This window comes from Bemisia tabaci, chromosome 7 (genome assembly GCF_918797505.1).
Source record: "Bemisia tabaci chromosome 7, PGI_BMITA_v3".
NCBI lineage: Eukaryota > Metazoa > Arthropoda > Insecta > Hemiptera > Aleyrodidae > Bemisia > Bemisia tabaci.
In genome coordinates, this window is record NC_092799.1 from 50,523,587 (window position 1) to 50,541,248 (window position 17,662).

A 17,662-nucleotide genomic window follows, 5' to 3' on the forward strand; every position below is an offset into this window, starting at 1 on the left:
TTTCATTGGTCGCGAGCGAATAGGCTGACACGATGCTCTTAGGGCCGTAAATAAACAAACAAGATGGCTGTTATCAGCAAGCAAGATTGAGGTTATGCACATCTTACATCCTCCTGTGATAAAGGTGATAGGCGATTTAACAATGTTTTCGTGTTATTCGTAGATATGCTAGTTTAAATTGTTACTGCCGTATAATTGAAATTTTTGTCAAATTTAGCTTCTTATCGATGTTACGGTGAGTCGCCATCTTGTTTGTTTATATACGGCCCCAAGAGCATCATGAAGCCTAAAAACTCGTTGACCAATCAAAAAGCGGAACAGTTTTCCTGTAGTAAAAAGATACGAATGACCATACTCTGTCTATAAAGGTACTCTAGGGATACCCATAGGCTGCCGTGCTAAGGAAGAGCACCGTATAAGCATTCAGGCGTTGTCATATTTCTTTCAATGAAAAACGAACGTTACTGAGGAAATTCTGAATATTTTTCCTCATATTTTTCAGACAATTTTTTTCGCAGTTTAATCTGAAATATCTGAAAAATTCAAGGAAAAATATGCATAAGTTTCATAAAAAATACATGTTTCATCCGGGGAAATTTGGCAACTCTTGAATGTTTATGCGGCGTTCTTCCTCAGCATGGCAGTAAGAGAGTTAAAATGTCTCGGGGTATGTCGCGGATCGTCAGAATGATAACTCGGTTGTGTCTCGGAATGATGTCTCCAAGTTAATTTTGAGTACCTGTACAGAGAGAGCATCAGAGCATGGTGTCTGGGACCGGGAATATCAGGAAAATCCGGGATTCATCACGGAATGAACCATTTTAGGGAAAAACAGGAAATATGTTCCAGAACCCGGGAACATTTTCTTCTATCGATCCAAACCATTTCGTTTTCATAAGTTAAGAAAATGTTAAGTATCTATCGTTATCAAGGTTTATGTTATTGCACCTGAACCGCCATTATTGACCTCTTGAATGACATATTTGAATCGTCATTATAATAATAGAGAATCTTTCATAGACCAGATAATACAAACATCAGGAACACTTTTAGAATGAAAAATTCGAATGTGCGTCCAAGAATCGACTGAAAGGTGAGAATATTCGATATTCATTGCTGGGACTCTGGACCTTTCCGGCGGTTGGGATCTTATGGTTTTTCCCAAGAAAATCCAGTTGAAGTGGGAGAAAACTTCGGTTTCTCATTAGGGAATGAGCTCCTGAGAATCATAGAATGAGCGTGGTCAAGAATTCGAGACACCATGATTACGGGCCCGGCTCTTCCGAATCCGAAAATCCTTCCGATTTTTCCGCGAATTCTTTTCGAAATTTGATACAGAGCGTTAGAAAATGTCAAGGAGAAATGAGGGGCTTGGAGGACAAGGTGTATAAGTGCAGTTTTTGCTGTTTTGAGAAGTACGTGTTCCAAGTTTCGAAATTACATGGATCCATATGGCAGAGAGAAAGTTCAAACTGACTTTTTAATGCTTACAAAATGGAATTCGGCCGCGAATTTTTCACTTAACATGCAATGAGACTAGTTTTAGTTGAAAACATTAATATCTCTATTGTTTCAAGAGCTGCACTTATGCGCCTTGTCCTCCAAGGCCTTCAAATTTTCATAACGTTCTTCATGAATAAATATTTTCCGGGGAGCAACTTGGCAGCACGCGAATGCTCTTACGGCGTTTTTCCTGAGAACAGCAGAATTGAAGGAAGTCCGGTGCGCGGTGAATCATACGCTGGGCGCCTGCCGCCGCGAGCAATTGGAAATATGAATGAATCGCCCGTGGAAGGGGGGGGGGGGGCGTGGGTAGACGCTAATTATTTTGAGACCCGCGCCGCGCTGCACCGCACCGCACCGCGCCAAGTGAAAGTGATTCGGTGTCCTTGTCGGTCACTTGCTCTCTAGTTCAATGGGTCGTCGCCGGCGTCGAGACGATTCCGGCGCCCGCCTCCAGGGGCGCTGCTGTCAGATTTACGCCCTAGGGTCGTATCCATGCTCGTCTTCCTAGGGTCGATCCGTATTTTCACATAGAGGAGGGGTTTTATAGAGTCCCTTTATACTGAGAGTCAAGACAATTTGAATCCATTTCTGATTGGTTCCCGTATTTTAGGCCTCCACAGTGTCACAAACGGGAATAAAGATTACATTTTCACCAATTGCAAAGATTATAATCTGGAATGGACCAGGGAATTACGGGTTCGGCAAGGAACAAACGGAATGAGAGGAGGAACGGAGAAAGGCATTTGAGAATGGGCCGATCAAAGATTACGAAAAAACGTTCAATTTCTGTAATCTTTATTCCCGTTTGTGACATCCATGAGCCGAATTGTCTTGACTCTCAGTATAAAGGGACTCTAGGGTTTTACAGACCAGGGGCGTTATTGAGCCCATCCTAAATTTCCCAAACTGTACCAAGTTTTGCTCATTGAATCTATATTTTACGAGGTATTTTATAATTTGGTCAATCTCGGTCTCCTTTGGGTCTAATACTGACCCACGTGTGGATGTGAAGGCCTATTTTGACGAAAAATGCTAGTTTGGCGGGTACTTCCGAAAAATGTTCATAATTCACTAGAATCGGACTGCAGACTTATATTCAGGCAAGTAATGGGCCTGAAAAGACATCGGATCAAACCGGGATGCATTCCGCAAATGCTAGGAGTAACATCACAAGCGGAAAAAATTAAAGGAGCTTTCGTTTTCGTAACGACGAAGTCTGCATACAACTGTTCGTACTCGAAGGATGTCCGCATTGCATGCACGAAAATTGAAGGCGCTCCAGCTTTCATACGAAACACGCAGTTATCGATTTTAGTAACGGATGAAAAGCGATACAATTATACAATTTTCTCGTTTCAATCGTTCCTCAAGCAGCTCCTTCCTTTAGGAGGCGTCACATAGTTTACATTGTTACAGGAGGTTTAAGTAAGCTCTCAAAATAGCATCGTGCAAAGGACAATTTGTTGTTGTCAACTTCATGTGTAATACAACTTTGAAAATGGGTTCTTGAGAGGAATTACAATGATACACCACTACAAAAAATACAAAAGACGGAAGAAAATATATTGCGATTTTAGTTTTAAAGGCAGGTTTGCACTTACCTCAATGTTTATCAAAATCATAGAATATTTTCTTCCGTTTTTCGTACTTTATGCAACGTCAAATCATTGCACACCCTTGCAAGGATCTATTTCTATTGGTTATACTGATTTAATTTAGGGCCGACTGTAAGACCTCTGGTCAGTTGCTTGTCAAACTGGTGGTTTGAACTGACTAAAGCTTGACCAGAAGTATACAGGGTTCCCAGCGATCTGGAAAACCTGGAAAAGTCAGGGGAACAAAAATGGCCTGGAAACATGAAAAAGTCAGGGAATTTGCTCCAAAAGTCTGGAATTTTTTCAAGTACTGAGAAAAAAAAAATTAATAAGTAAACAAATAAAAATAAAAGAATTGTGTGTGTGTTACTACCAAACCAGTACATATATTGTCGGCGTTTAGCCGAGGGTAAAACCCTCGTTTCCACCGTCCACCACGAGGAGGAACCGACATCAGACGGCAACGCTTCCACCGTCCAACTTACAACTCCCATGGCATTACGTTAATTTGAAATTCAAAATTTTGAAGAAATTTTGAAGAAATTGAGAAGAAATTTTAAAAGACAAAGGCATGGGGCTCATGCCTTTGTTTCACTCGAGATTGGATGCCCTATAGCCGGTCCGGACCGTCCAGTTTCCTCCTTAAGATCTCTTCTCCGTTCTGCTTTTTTCACACGGACTCCCGCGCGAACGAAGCGCAACGGATCTACTCAGTTCCTACGAGATCAGAGGTTTAGTCGAGAGGTTGACAAGAGATCATACAACAGGCCTTTACTCGAGGTCGGCAATACATTTTCCTTTTTATGATGATATTTTGAGGACTTTTGTAAGGTTCCCTTAATCATAGCGCAAACCATGGGGGCCTCCAAGGGCAAGGAGCCGTTTAAGGGACGACTGAGAATACGAACCTAAATCACCGGTCTCTCAGAATAGAGATGGGAGAGTTCACACGAGAAAATTGTGCTGCTTTTTATCCATCGCCGTATCGAAAAATGCGCGTCTCGTATGAAAGCCAAAGCGCCTTCAATTTTGGTGCATGCAATACGGACATCCCTCGAGTACGAATAGTTGTATCCAGATTGTCATGAAGAAAGTGAAGGCGCTTTCAATTTTTCCTGCTCGTGACGGAGTAATATGTTACTCCTTGCCCTTGCATTTGTAAGTCGTTGTTTCCCCGATTATAAAGCGAATTAAGTAATCAGTGGAATCGAAACGAGAAACAAATAAATTAATGAATATTTTAATAAATCCGTTTAAAAAATACATATTGGCTGTGTTTGGCAGTTATATACATATAGATCTAATTATAGTATGGGCATCCTTTTTAATCCTCTTTTAAATTTTCTCGTTTAATTTATCTGGAAATACGGACCTTACCATACCGATGTCTAAAGGAGGGAAAAATGTGGGTCTCAGATTGCGACGTTGTAAGTCTCTCCTCTTGTTTAGTCTTTTAAAGGAAAGCGAACCAACAGTTTTTATGAATATTTTTAATTTTTGTGCATTTTCTTCACTTACACTTAAAAAAAATCACGCTTAACTTCTACGAGACATTTTAATTAGTTGTCCTCGAAGAATGTGAAACATAATCGGGGATTTTTAAACGTCGCAATTAATATACGCGCTTTTCGCATTTAAACACTGATATCGAAGTGTTCGATGAGTTTAGCTACAGCTAAAGTACTTTCGACTATTTACTTCTAACATGGAAAATTGGAGTCAAACACGTTATTTAAAAGTGAACAAAACTGACGTTGTATGACATATTTTTCTATTTTGACACAAATATTTGGACGTATTTCTGCCAAACGAAACTATGTGCATTATGACATGAGCCCTGAGACCCATGAGATTATATGAATAATAGGGCTCACGTCACAATGCACATAGTTCCGTTTGAGAGAAATACGTCCACTTATGCAGTTGCCATCATTCTGTCCTACTTCTTCGAATAATATCATTCAGTTCTGAAACCAAATGGGGTTTCGTGTCCAGTTCACGTTTGCAACCATTTTTTTTACGAAATTCGCGAATCGTGACTTTTCAGACACTTGCAAATTTTTTATCCGCCGATGTTTGCAATTGGATGAATTTCATGCATGAATGACAGTTTCTGAGTAAACTAAGCATATGAGTATCCTCGGTTCCTAAAAACGATTCTTGGATGGGTTGGATTGCATTTTGCAAAAAGGAACCACTAGCATTGCAATGATGCTAAGACTGTGCAACTTCATCTTTTGCAATAAAATTGCGGAAGTCGTGAAAAACTATGAAATTTAGATGGTAATTTTTGTCTTAAATTTACAGTTTTTAGCGAGTAAAATAGAAACTATGAATGGATAATCGGGTTTTTCCTCCAAGACAAAAGAAGTTGCACAATCTTAGCAACATTGCAATGCTAGTGGTTCCTTTTCGCAAAATGCAATCCAGTTGAGAGGGAATGATTCTGTCTACCATAATACAGTACTTAAATAGGAAATTTCACCGTATGAAGTTATGAGACGCTAAATTTCAGATAAATTGTATCCCAACTTCGTATACATCCTGTAACCTGTGCCAGCTACCACACTCAACTAAAAGCAGCTACTAGTAGCAGGAGTAAACACATTGAATGTGCATCATGCTCTGCTCATAGCCACGCTACAGAGCACAACGTCACAACGCATAATTGCCTATCGCGCGATTGCAGGCGCACAACGACGCCAGGCTACTTCACTCTTCTCCAAGTCTTGATCGCTACTTCCTTGCATAGCTGTTTTTCATGTAACATACATTATTCATATGATCTCGCCGTCTAGGGAGATTTTTCACCTGTATAGTAACAACTGCGTCGATAAAAGCTCACCAAAGTTTGTTTTCTTTCTGTTTCAGTTTGCCTGAGGGGTTTATTGAACTTAGAAATTTAACCGTTCTTGGGCTGAACGACATGTCTCTAGTCAAGCTACCTTTAGATTTTGGCAAGTGAGTACGAAGCGAATTTCATAATCTCCTTTACGCTCTCTAGATCGAAGAATTATTTTTGTGTTGATGTCATCTAGCAAGTAAAACTAGGAAAAATTGTCAATATCTTTTTACCTGTTCAAGGGTTCTCTTCTCAGTATCATACTTTTTCTGAAATAGATTTTGTCTCTTGAATGGAGTAAAGCAGAAATGGACAAAAGGTTATTTTGTAAAGTTGCCTTTTTGCAAGTCCCTCTTTGTCACAAGAGCACACTCAATTTTAATTGGTTACCATCTTTTACACAGAAAATAATATCAATTTAAGGAGAACATGGTTCTGGAAGTTTTATTTCGTTGCATTCTATCGGTTTTTTTATCACTTCCAAAAAAAAAAAAGTCGCACAATCATGTCAAAATTGCAATTTTCCTCTTACCTTTCTGCCAAACCCAAGTTCACCCGATTTTTCCGATTTTGTGAGCAATCTACATACTGATGCTTGCCTCAGTCTATTCGAGCTCAAAAAGTGTATTCTTTAGCATGGCATCAACTGAAATTTTAGCTATTTCTTATTCCTCCTACTAATTAACATTGTTTTGATTTTTTTTTTTTCAGTTTAATTAGTCTAGAATCACTGGAACTACGAGAAAACATGTTAAAATCGCTACCTGAATCTTTTTCTCAGTTAACTAAGTTGGAAAGGCTTGACATAGGAGATAACAATATTGATGAATTAGTAAGTAATCGCTTGTTTGCTCTCTCAATTGGTAAATCATGTTCTAAGAAAAGAAGGAAAGAAAAACCGCAAAACGCTTTTGCTCCGCCACATTTTTCCGTTCGAGACTTAAAAAAAGTATATCCCGATGTTTTTTCTTTTAAACATAAAAAATATTTCTAACCCCTTGGTCATCACATGACTTGAGATTATTTCATTGGTGGATGTGCTTTTAGGTTTTTCTAAAAATTCGAAGCTTTGTTTTTTGTCTGTTTGTCGTGACTTTTCTTTTAACTTCAGTACCTACTTTATGTTCATTTTATTAGTATTCAACCTTCTTTAAATTTTAGTTTATTTAAAAAAACTGAAACGCAAAAAACTAATCAGTTTTGAATCTATACCAACCTTTCCTTTTAGCGCTGAGGATAATTAAGTTTTAACAGATCTTTAAGAAGTTGAGTTTTAACATCCTGTTTCTTTCCCGTTTTAACATCACGAAGTTTTCACACTCTGCATATTGTTACTATTTTGCAAAGCTAATTTCTCATTTTTCTTTTTCAGCCTCGAAATATAGGTAAACTACCGTCTTTAGTAGAACTATGGATTGACCACAATGAATTACAGCATTTACCTCCAGTAAGTTCTGTCAGCACTCTGTTTTTCTATATTTCTGATTTCTAGTTTTGTTTTTCGTTATAATTTTAAATATCCGAAGTACTTGTAACATTTGGACTGTACTTTGGTTTTTTCGTCATTTACTCAACACCTGTCTACTTTAGGTTTAAAATCTTTGCAGGTGGCTTCTAGGCGTTGTCGAAAGTCAGCTTTTTTCAACCTAGAAAGGATAATTTTCATCAATGTTGTGACCAAGTTGTTGTTTTTTTCGTCTTTATTTTCTTTTTCAGAAGTCTCAAATTCTGAACCCAAAATGTATATATTTTACAATCATGCCAAATTATTCACCCAAAAATCATTGCAATGTTTCCATTTTTAAGAGAAATAATCCTAGCTGCATTTCACTTTGCCTGATTTTGTCTCATGTTTTATTTTCTTAACCAAGAACGAAACCATGTAAAGTTTTTAAATTCTTTGTGCATTCACCCTAGATTATGAAGAATGACCCATCAAAATTTCAAATTTCATTGTCGCTTAGTTTTCCAAAAAATAAAACATCAGACAAGATTAGACAATGTCAGCTGTAATTAGGTTGATTCCGGTCGAAGGGACAAATCAAAAACCATTTTTATGATTCAGAAGGTGGAATCTTAGCTCCAAAAGTGATAATCTAAATTTCCAAGAGAATTTCAAAGTACTCCAGGAACTAATGTCGACTTTTTATTTCTATTCCAGGAAATCGGACAGCTTTCGAATCTGATGTGTTTAGACGTGTCAGAAAATAGGTTAGAAGATATTCCAAATGAAATTGGCGGTCTAGTCAACTTGACAGACCTGCATTTATCTCAGAATGTGATTCAAACTTTACCGGACGGAATAGGGAATTTAACTAAATTAACAATTTTAAAAGTTGACCAAAATAGATTGACGTCTCTGAATGAAAATATTGGGAAGTAAGTATGAATTTTCATCGTTTCTACTATACTTTTTCGTCATGTTTCCACATTTAAATAATGTCAGTTTGAGAGAAATCCCTTTCCATTTTCTCTCCAAAATTGATTACCTTCAATTTTAGAATTTTTACCAAGAATTTTTTAGTTTACCATGACAGTTATTAAAATTTTACTTTGCACAGGGTTATTTTAAATCTTACTCTATTCGTTTAGAAAACAAAATCATGCAAAAATAATTGTGAAACTTTAAACATTGACCCATGAAAAATGGAGATATACGTAGACAGCCGAGTACAGCAAGAAATTTTGAGCTGTCACAGGCTCATAATCAGCTGCAAAAACAATAAAAACGAATTAAACTTTGAATGGCACCCTGAACCTAGTTTTATCAAGTAACCACTGCAATTTCATAGGTTGCCACTCAATTTGTTTCTTTAATTTTGATTGTTTTTAAGCTGAAAATGAGCCAGTGATGGCTCGGAATGGTCTGTCTTTTTTGTGTCTCAATGCAAAGCCCTTTTTTACCCATTTTTTAAGTTTAATTCTTACGTGTTCATATTCTCGGGCTATGTAATTTTTGCGTTATTTTAACCAACAGATTTCATAACAATTTCTTAACTGGTGTCTGTCTGCCTGATGAGAAATATTATGTAGTTCGAAAATTATAACAAGCCAACTCTGTTTCAGGAAGCACTAACAAGGGGAACTTACGGACCTGCCGCCTCCGATTGGGCTGAATTTTTTTTTACAGACTCTATGGACCAATTCTAGAGGTCAATTTGAGCCGTTTTCCCGAATGCGCAATAGGAAGGGCGTAAAAAATTCCCAAAAGTTGCGTTTTCGGCGTGTGATTTGGTCGTGCGGCGCGTGGCAACACTGAAGCAGCCTCTAGTACCGCTTTATCGGCCTGAAGGTTTCAGCGGAGTCCGGAGCCCTACTGCACACGTACTGGTTCCATGATAGTGATGTCCCGGGTTCGATCCTCGACTTTTCATTTTCCGCATGATCACGTAACATTTTATTTTTAATTCTTCATCCGCATTTATAAATCAAGCAGTTCCGATCACTATCCCCCCCTCCCTCATTTTACGTACATTTTCCCCCGATATTTATTCACATTGGCCACATATAATCGTATGAAACTTCATTGATATAAATTAATGAATTAAAAGGCAAAAGAAAACCTTATTTGTTACTACATTATCTTCATATGTTTTCCTGGAAAAATATGTAATGTGTAAATAAATCGAAGAGCAACCCCAAACCCATGTGCATGCAAGGGTCACCAAGAAACACATTATTTTAGCCCTTTGCTTTTTAATTCATTAATTTATATCAATGAAGTTTCATACGATTATATGTGGCCAATATGAATAAATATCGGGGGAAAATGTACGTAAAATGAGGGAGGGGGGGATAGTGATCGAAACTGCTTGATTTATAAATGCGGATGAAGAATTAAAAATAAAATGTTACGTGATCATGCGGAAAATGAAAAGTCGAGGATCGAACCCGGGACATCACTATCATGGAACCAGTACGTGTGCAGTAGGGCTCCGGACTCCGCTGAAACCTTCAGGCCGATAAAGCGGTACTAGAGGCTGCTTCAGTGTTGCCACGCGCCGCACGACCAAATCACACGCCGAAAACGCAACTTTTGGGAATTTTTTACGCCCTTCCTATTGCGCATTCGGGAAAACGGCTCAAATTGACCTCTAGAATTGGTCCATAGAGTCTGTAAAAAAAAATTCAGCCCAATCGGAGGCGGCAGGTCCGTAAGTTCCCCTTGTAAGTATCTGTCTTTTTACAGCTTTTCACTCACTCATTTTTAATTATATTTGTGATCTTTTCTGTTTCAGTTGTGTAAATTTACAAGAATTAATTTTAACCGAAAATTTTTTAATAGAACTGCCTCCAACAATAGAAAAACTAGTTAATCTAACAAATTTAAATGTCGACAGAAATAGTCTTCATTGTCTTCCTTCTCAAATAGGTAAGTGAATAGATTCATCCTTGAGCCATAATTCATTAGTGCTACTCTCAAAATTTACTTCTTCTTACTTTGGCCACCAGTGAACTCGAGACAAAAAACTTTAAAAAACGATCGAAGAATGAAAATCTGGAGGATATTGAAGGATTGTAAAACTATAATTAATACAAGGTATTGAAAATTGAAGGTAAAAATCAATTGATTATTATTAATGAATGAAGAATAAATATTGAGAATGAAGGAAGATGTTAAAAAACAAGTGAAGCACTAATCTTAAAAATGATATAAATGCAATCGGACGTATTTATGTGAAATGGAACTATGTGCAAGTGGAAATATGGGGTGTGCTGATTAGTGCTCGGGCCATAAGAATGAATGGGACTTTAAAAGCCCTAGTGACGTCAGTGGTGAGGACCGGGTGCGACGAGGCACGACAAGAGCAACATCGACTAGGTCGTCAGTTTATAACTCATGAGCCCTGTCCACAACGCTCTAATCACATGCCCATGGCTCACGAGTTAGCGCTCAGTTCCATTTGATTTAATTGAAAATCCCGCTTTTCCATTTTCTCAAAAGGAACTATATCCACTTTTACATTGTTTCTTATGTAGTTTCCAAGAGCACACTCCATCTTTCCACTTCCACATAGTTCCTTTTAGCATAAATACGTCCAATTAGGATTTCATTCTGTTTACATTTTTCTTTGAATAAACCATTTCATTGTTAAATTTTGAGCGCAATCCTAGTATTAAATGAAATATCTCCTGGGAAAAAATGCTCATTAATACAATTCAAGCTGTTATTAGTCCTCATATCCATCTTATTCTCTATGTCAAATTTTTCCTCTAAAAAGCAAGTGGATTCCCAGATCGGAGTCCTATTGATACGTATCAAAATTTTGTAATGCTAAGTGTTTCTAGAGAGATTATCTATTTCCCAAATGTGTCTGTCTTGTTTGCTGCCTTGTAATTAATGTTAATTAACTTTTTGCTCCTCAGGTAATTTGTCAAAATTAGGTGTGCTATCTCTCAGAGACAATAAATTATTTTATCTACCGACGGAAGTAGGAAACTGTTCATCACTCCATGTTTTAGATGTTTCCGATAATAGGTAATTTTTTTTCCATCCATCAAGGCTTTCTATTTTACAAGTCTTTGTACTTTATTAGCACGTGGAAATTTTCATATTCATTCTTTCTTCTTCTTTTTTCAATTTAAAATATAATTTTAAAATTTTGATTTGTGTGTGAAATAATTCCTCTTCAACTCAGTCTTATCTTTATACTTACAACAAGAGAAGGTTATTGTAAGCCAAAATATTTGATTTTTCAAACTTAAAATCATCATAATTTGGTTTTCACACTTTTCATGATTAAAGTATTTTTTTAAAAAGTAAGTTTAAAGATTTCTTTGCCAGTATTTTACCATGCATATCATTTTTAGGAGTACCTCACTTTGGCTTTCTGTATGTCTCTAATTCCATTTATGAATCTTTATAATTCTTTTTGGAATTCGGTTTCCAAACTTCTTACGATAAGGTCAATTCTTTTTCAAATTTTTATTTTAAGCTATGCATCATACTTGTTCATGAGCACTTTATCCTGATTTTCTACATGTTTCTAACTTCATGCATGAATTTAAACTAATAAAAAATCCATCATTTTACTTTTTCAGGTTACAGTATTTGCCGTACTCTTTAGCGAATTTAAATTTAAAAGCAGTTTGGTTATCAGCTAATCAAGCGCAGCCTTTACTTAACTTCCAAACAGACATTGATGAAAAGACAAATGAACAAGTTTTAACTTGTTTCCTGTTACCTCAAGTTGAAGACAGATCTGAAGTATTTCCTGGTGAGTCAATTCAGTTACAATCCATTACGAATCAAAGTTTTTCACCATTTTAGCTGAACATCATTTGTGTGAATAAAAAATGATGATGAATAAAGAATCTCCTGGAGATTTTTCCTAACTATTTGCAGTGTTGAAATCTTCAGGATGGAGATTGTCAGATAAAATCAAATGGAGGGAAATAATAAATAAAGTAGAAATTTTTATAAATTTTAAAGTTCCAACTTGACATTATTATTTTCTTTTATATTGTAATGCCGATAAATAGGGCTGTGCGAATAGTGAATTTTCTGAACGAAGCGAATAGCGAATAATTTCGGCAACTATTCGCGAATAGCGAATAATTTAAGTCAATTATTCACAGCTATGAATAGTAAAACGAATAATTTTAAATGACTTTTTTAAGTGTGAAAATTTGCAAATATTACAAAAGGTACTCTTGGAGCAACCAAGATATGCGGACCAGTCGCAATTGCATTCGCCGTTCGTAAATTCGGCAAAGTCGGTTAAGATCAAAGGAGATCCGCTGTTCGCGATGTCCAGAGACAAGAGACCCTCCACTAGTATCTTGGACATGGTGGAAGCTTTTACTTTCGGGACTTTAGCATTCTACTGTTGACTTACCTACATGGTTGATGTTCAACAACGTGTTGGCAGTTTCGTTTTGCAAACAAGCCGAAAATGGCCGACGTTTGGGAAAGTTGTTTGGCTCATGACGTCATCCGAAGCTCATTATCGACCATGTAGGTAAGTCAACAGCCGAAACTAGGGTGATGACTGTTGCTCCCTAATAATTGTCCATAAGGAATTGTTGAAACCCTGAAAGTCAAAGCTTCCACCTGTCGCTAGGAGGCCAGTGGAGGGTCTCTTGTCTCTGGCGATGTCTCGGATGGAAGCAGAAGCCTTGCGCAGGTCCTCACAACGTTTCACGATTGCCACTCGGAAATTCGTTATTTTTTATGGCGCAAACATTTGAAAACCCATTCCTCGTGACGGCGCGAATATTTGAAAATGTCAGTTCAAAAATTCACTATTCGCGACGGCGCGATTATTCGCAATTTGCGAATAGTGCGCAAGACAGACGAAGCGAATATTCGCAGCGCGAATAATTGGAATCGCGAATATTTGCACAGCCCTACTGATAAGTGACAGAAGCTATGTTTATTTTTTTATTTCTTTTGATATGGAAAAGAAGATCAGGGAAAGTCAGGATGACAGTAAATCCAGGGGTCAGGGAAAACCTGCAACATCACAAAGATGGGAAAGGAAATTTTGCTGGACGTCTTGCAATACCAATATCTCAATGTTGAGATTTTTTTTTGTACCATCGTCCCTGCTCTCAAAAACTTTTACAAATTATTCAAAACCTGTCCAAATCTTGTTTGCTATGATCAAAATGTCTGCGTCTAAAACTGTGGGTTACATCTTTTTATAGGTCAAGTGAACGGTGGCTGTGAAGAAAATTATGAAACTTACAGTCAGTACCGAGAGTATTATGAAGAAGACTGGCAAGACAAAAATTCCTCCCACAGACTCTCAGTCAAGTTTTCTGACGATACTCAAGTGGAAGATAATAAAAACGTAAGTTCTCAGGTTTTAGTAGGTATTCAAAGCTCCTCAATACTAAAATCAAACGAAGAAATACGATAAAAGCGGTTTCCGCTCCTTGAAAAATTAGGCATTGCAGAGACGAAAAGATATTAAAATATTTGAACATGTCTCGAGAGGCTGGGAGCGCCTAAGTACAGTTTTTGCTATTTCGAGAAATATGTTTTTGAAATTTCGAAATTACATGGATCCTTTTGGCAGAAAGAAAGTTCAAATTGGCTTTTTGATGCAAAAAAATTGGAATTTGGGAGCTAATTTTTTGTAGAATATGCATTAAGATTTGTTTTAATTGAAATCATTAATAACTCAATTTTTCAAAAACTTTACTTATACACCTTGTCCTCCAAGCCCCTCTTTTGTAGTGAAATCGTAATCTTGATGTCCAATTGAGATAGCTGTGTAATTCAAAATTTAGCGCTTAATAAGCTTTCTTCCATAATTTTCTGAAGTAGAAGATAAATAAGTTTCAATTCTTAGAATTATCAGATTATTTGTTCAATCTTAATTATCTATTTCATACAATTTTCCGATTATCATGTCAAGTCATCAGCGTACTCAAAATATTTGAGTAGAACAATCAGCGGACTCAAACTTTCTGAGTAGTACAATCAGTGGACTCAAAACTAGGCATTTGAGGTGCCTCATGAGGTTATGCCGTACAGCATCGACTCGTAGCTTCAGCATTAATGCCGTATGCCCAGGTAGCGGCTGTGCGGGCATGCGGCGCCGCGCCTTATGCGCGCAACCTGCCGGCGCCGGCTTCGGGCATTGAAGCCCAATGCTGGCGTGCCGACCAAGCCAGCATTAAGCACTGATGCTGAGGTTTGATGCTGGCTCAGAGACCAACATGGGCTTCAACTTTTGAGGCTGGACTCTCGGCTCGTGGCCCAATACAGCATCAATTTTCGGTCCTGCCACTCAGCTTCATTATCGATGGGGCTGTCCCAGAAGACCGCGACCCTCGGACTTGGCGATGAATTCGCGGAACACCCCTTTGTCTCGGCGGCGGCCCACGCCTCGCCGAGAAGTTCTAAGAAGTCGACGCCGAGGAAGGGTTGAAAACACAGCCCGGTGCGATTAGCCGACCGGCAGCCGGGCCCGGGGCGCTGGCATCCGACGTGTCTGCTAATTGAAGCCGCCTCAATTTTGATGCTGGACTCAGCATCAAAATTCATGCAGCATCAAAAAGTCATGCCGGGTGTCGGCTTCACCAGGTTAAGCCGCCTCAACGGCAAATGCGCTCCCCCGGTGCACTGTTCGACGCGGCATGAAAGTCCGCGCCAGGCCTCCGCCTTGCGCGCCGATGCTGCTCTGTTTATGATGCTCCCTCAAACCTTAGCTCTAAATCCCTGCTCAAAACTTTTGAGTAGTACAATTTTGAACCATGTGGTTGTTTGGTTTTCAGACGTCATTTGTGAGACAAAATACGCCACATCCCAAAGAATTGAAAGCCAAAGCTATGAAATTATTTTCAAAATCAAAATCCAATGACTCCAGTAGAGAAATGACCGCAGAAGAATTGGTAAGTTCATATGCAATTCTATTATTTTTCCATTTCTCAATATTTTTGCTCTTAGTTCAATTGTTTTTTTGCGATTTTTTTTTGTTAAATGAAATCTTAAAAAGTAGACCCGAGTTGGCAAATTTTATCTATCTTCCAAGAATTTCCCCTAATTAACTAGTAAAATTGCGTTTACTTTTAGTAGAATGAATGCAGAGTAGATGTAATTTGGAGACTCGGAGACTCTTTCAAAACATCATTAAATCAAATCAAATCAAATCTTGCGAATCGGTGTTTATACCATGCATCAAAATGGGGTTTACCAGAGAAAACAGCAACCACAAGCACTCAGCAAGAGTACATCAAGTCTAGTCCAACCGAAGTTTAGAGCACAGAGCCTTAGTGCACAATGCGATTAGGTGGTCAAAATTTCAGTTTCATTCTACTGCATGTGTTGTGTCGCTAGCATAAAATCGAATCAGGGTCTAGGCCGATGGAATTAAGTTGAGTTTACTCACTATAAATGCAGCTTCAGTTATGTTCTTTGCTATTTTTTCCATATTTTTGTTCTGTGGCTCAAATTTTTCACCCTACTTATTTCTCCCTCTTCTTTTTCCAATCTTTTTAAAGGTGGGCTACCTATCTTTATAAGTGTTATCAATCCGTGATTTCAAGTTGATTGATCAGTGTATTTTGCAGGCTCTTAATTGATCAACTTACTTGTCTCTTTTTTTTCTTGTCCCGATCTAAGAAGAAGCCAACGTTTTCATAGATCAGGTCAAGAAGGAAAAGGAGCAGTAAGGTACTTTGATCAATAATACCCGACAAAACACATGTATCATTCAACTTTTCAAATTCGTATTTATCTCAAATTTTAAGATGTTTCCTCGGATGGTGTCGCAGCCAAGTTGTTCGCTCTAATATTTTTTTGTCTTCTTTGCACAGGAGGAAGTTAAAAACCATTCTCAAAAGGATCAACTTCAAACTGAGACGGAACAGCCGGCCAGCGCAAGGAGTTCCTATTCCGAGCCTCCGACTGAAGCGAAAGATTCTGTTGTGAGTAAAACACTACGTAAATTTTGACCAAGTTTTGCCAAAAGAAACCCTCTTTTTGGCTTCTTTTAAAAATGATTTTTTTCAAAATTGTCTCCCTACACACACAAGGATGTGTTTTTATAATTTTTACTTGCCCTACTATATCCCTTTCCACCAAACTTGGTCCATTCAATATATCTGATTAGTGCCAAGACCGGAGCCCACAACTTCCATGCACAAGAGTTTCATGGGCGGCGTGAAAAATGGAGTGAAGTCAAAAGTGATATTTGTCTTACATGGAAAATGAAATTTAGTACAATGAGCGAGATCATGCTTATTTTGATTATGAATGAACAAAGACAATTCGACGTCGATAGGCACGTAAAGAACTTTCTTTTGAAAGCATGTAAGTGAACATAAGTGCGGCTGAATATACAGCTTTTGTGTTTGATGCAACACTAGTTCAAAAATTTTCTCGATCAAATTTTCCATTTTAGTGGTGGTTAGATGCTTGGTGGTACATATAGAACTCCTCGTCTCCCACATAAATCAACATATCTTGTCCGCATTATTTCCATGAACATTTTATTTTTCACAGGAGAATGGTCACATAAATTAGTCTGAAAATTTCAGAATCTTTCCTCACAAAAATGAAGTAAATTACCAGAAATTTCAAGAAAATTCATGTGAGGGCTCTCTTAATAACAAGTAAAATGTAAACAAGTAATAGTAATACTGAAACGGTACAATCAAGATATGTTCTCTCAAGTAGGAGAAAGCAAATGTAACTTATTTTTCAAAATTTCAACTGGGTTTTTTTTGGAAACGACGAGTCTTCATGCAAACTTTTCATGATGCTCTACAAGTATCAATATTTGACTGTTACTTGGGTTGACGTGTCCAAAGTTAGCTTATCAAATAGTAGTACTGATATTCATTTTTAATCGCTACAGGCCTCCTTTCACTAACCAACTACACTGGCACAGATTTTAGATAATGGAAAAACCTTTATCCAAGTATAATTTCCGGATTTTATATTGTGCTCGTTTGTTTTTGTACAGAAATTAAATTCTATCCATGAAATATCACCCAATGAGCATGGTGTTGAGTCGTGTAGTGATACGTGTCCTAGTGAATCAGAAGACTTTAGCAGAGAGGTGAGTTCTGAATCATTTTTATTTTATTTTTGAAGATAGTAACTTAAACGCTTAATCAAGAAATGTATAATATATGGCTTCTTTATTTTTGATCATTAACAGGTAAATGATTTTCCACTCCTTCTGTTTTCTGTTGGTTCAAGGAAACCTCTTTTTCGCAGATTTTCTGTTTTGCAAATCACATGCATGAAACATAAATATGA

General features: G+C 37.6%; 1 protein-coding gene across 6 annotated transcripts in view; it reads left to right on the forward strand.

Annotated features, from left to right (window-relative positions):
• The window catches only part of LOC109030046 (protein lap4), a 219,768-nt gene that overhangs the window by 155,853 nt on the left and 46,253 nt on the right, over positions 1-17,662 (forward strand). For all 6 annotated transcript variants that reach the window (XM_019040792.2, XM_019040793.2, XM_019040794.2 and 3 more), the window contains exons 4-14: positions 5,973-6,062; positions 6,655-6,775; positions 7,316-7,390; positions 8,105-8,322; positions 10,182-10,315; positions 11,311-11,422; positions 11,986-12,161; positions 13,594-13,739; positions 15,172-15,288; positions 16,213-16,323; positions 17,364-17,459. In XM_019040792.2, the coding sequence (XP_018896337.2) occupies positions 5,973-6,062; positions 6,655-6,775; positions 7,316-7,390; positions 8,105-8,322; positions 10,182-10,315; positions 11,311-11,422; positions 11,986-12,161; positions 13,594-13,739; positions 15,172-15,288; positions 16,213-16,323; positions 17,364-17,459 (1,396 nt within the window). The remainder of the gene's footprint in view (positions 1-5,972; positions 6,063-6,654; positions 6,776-7,315; positions 7,391-8,104; positions 8,323-10,181; positions 10,316-11,310; positions 11,423-11,985; positions 12,162-13,593; positions 13,740-15,171; positions 15,289-16,212; positions 16,324-17,363; positions 17,460-17,662) is intronic.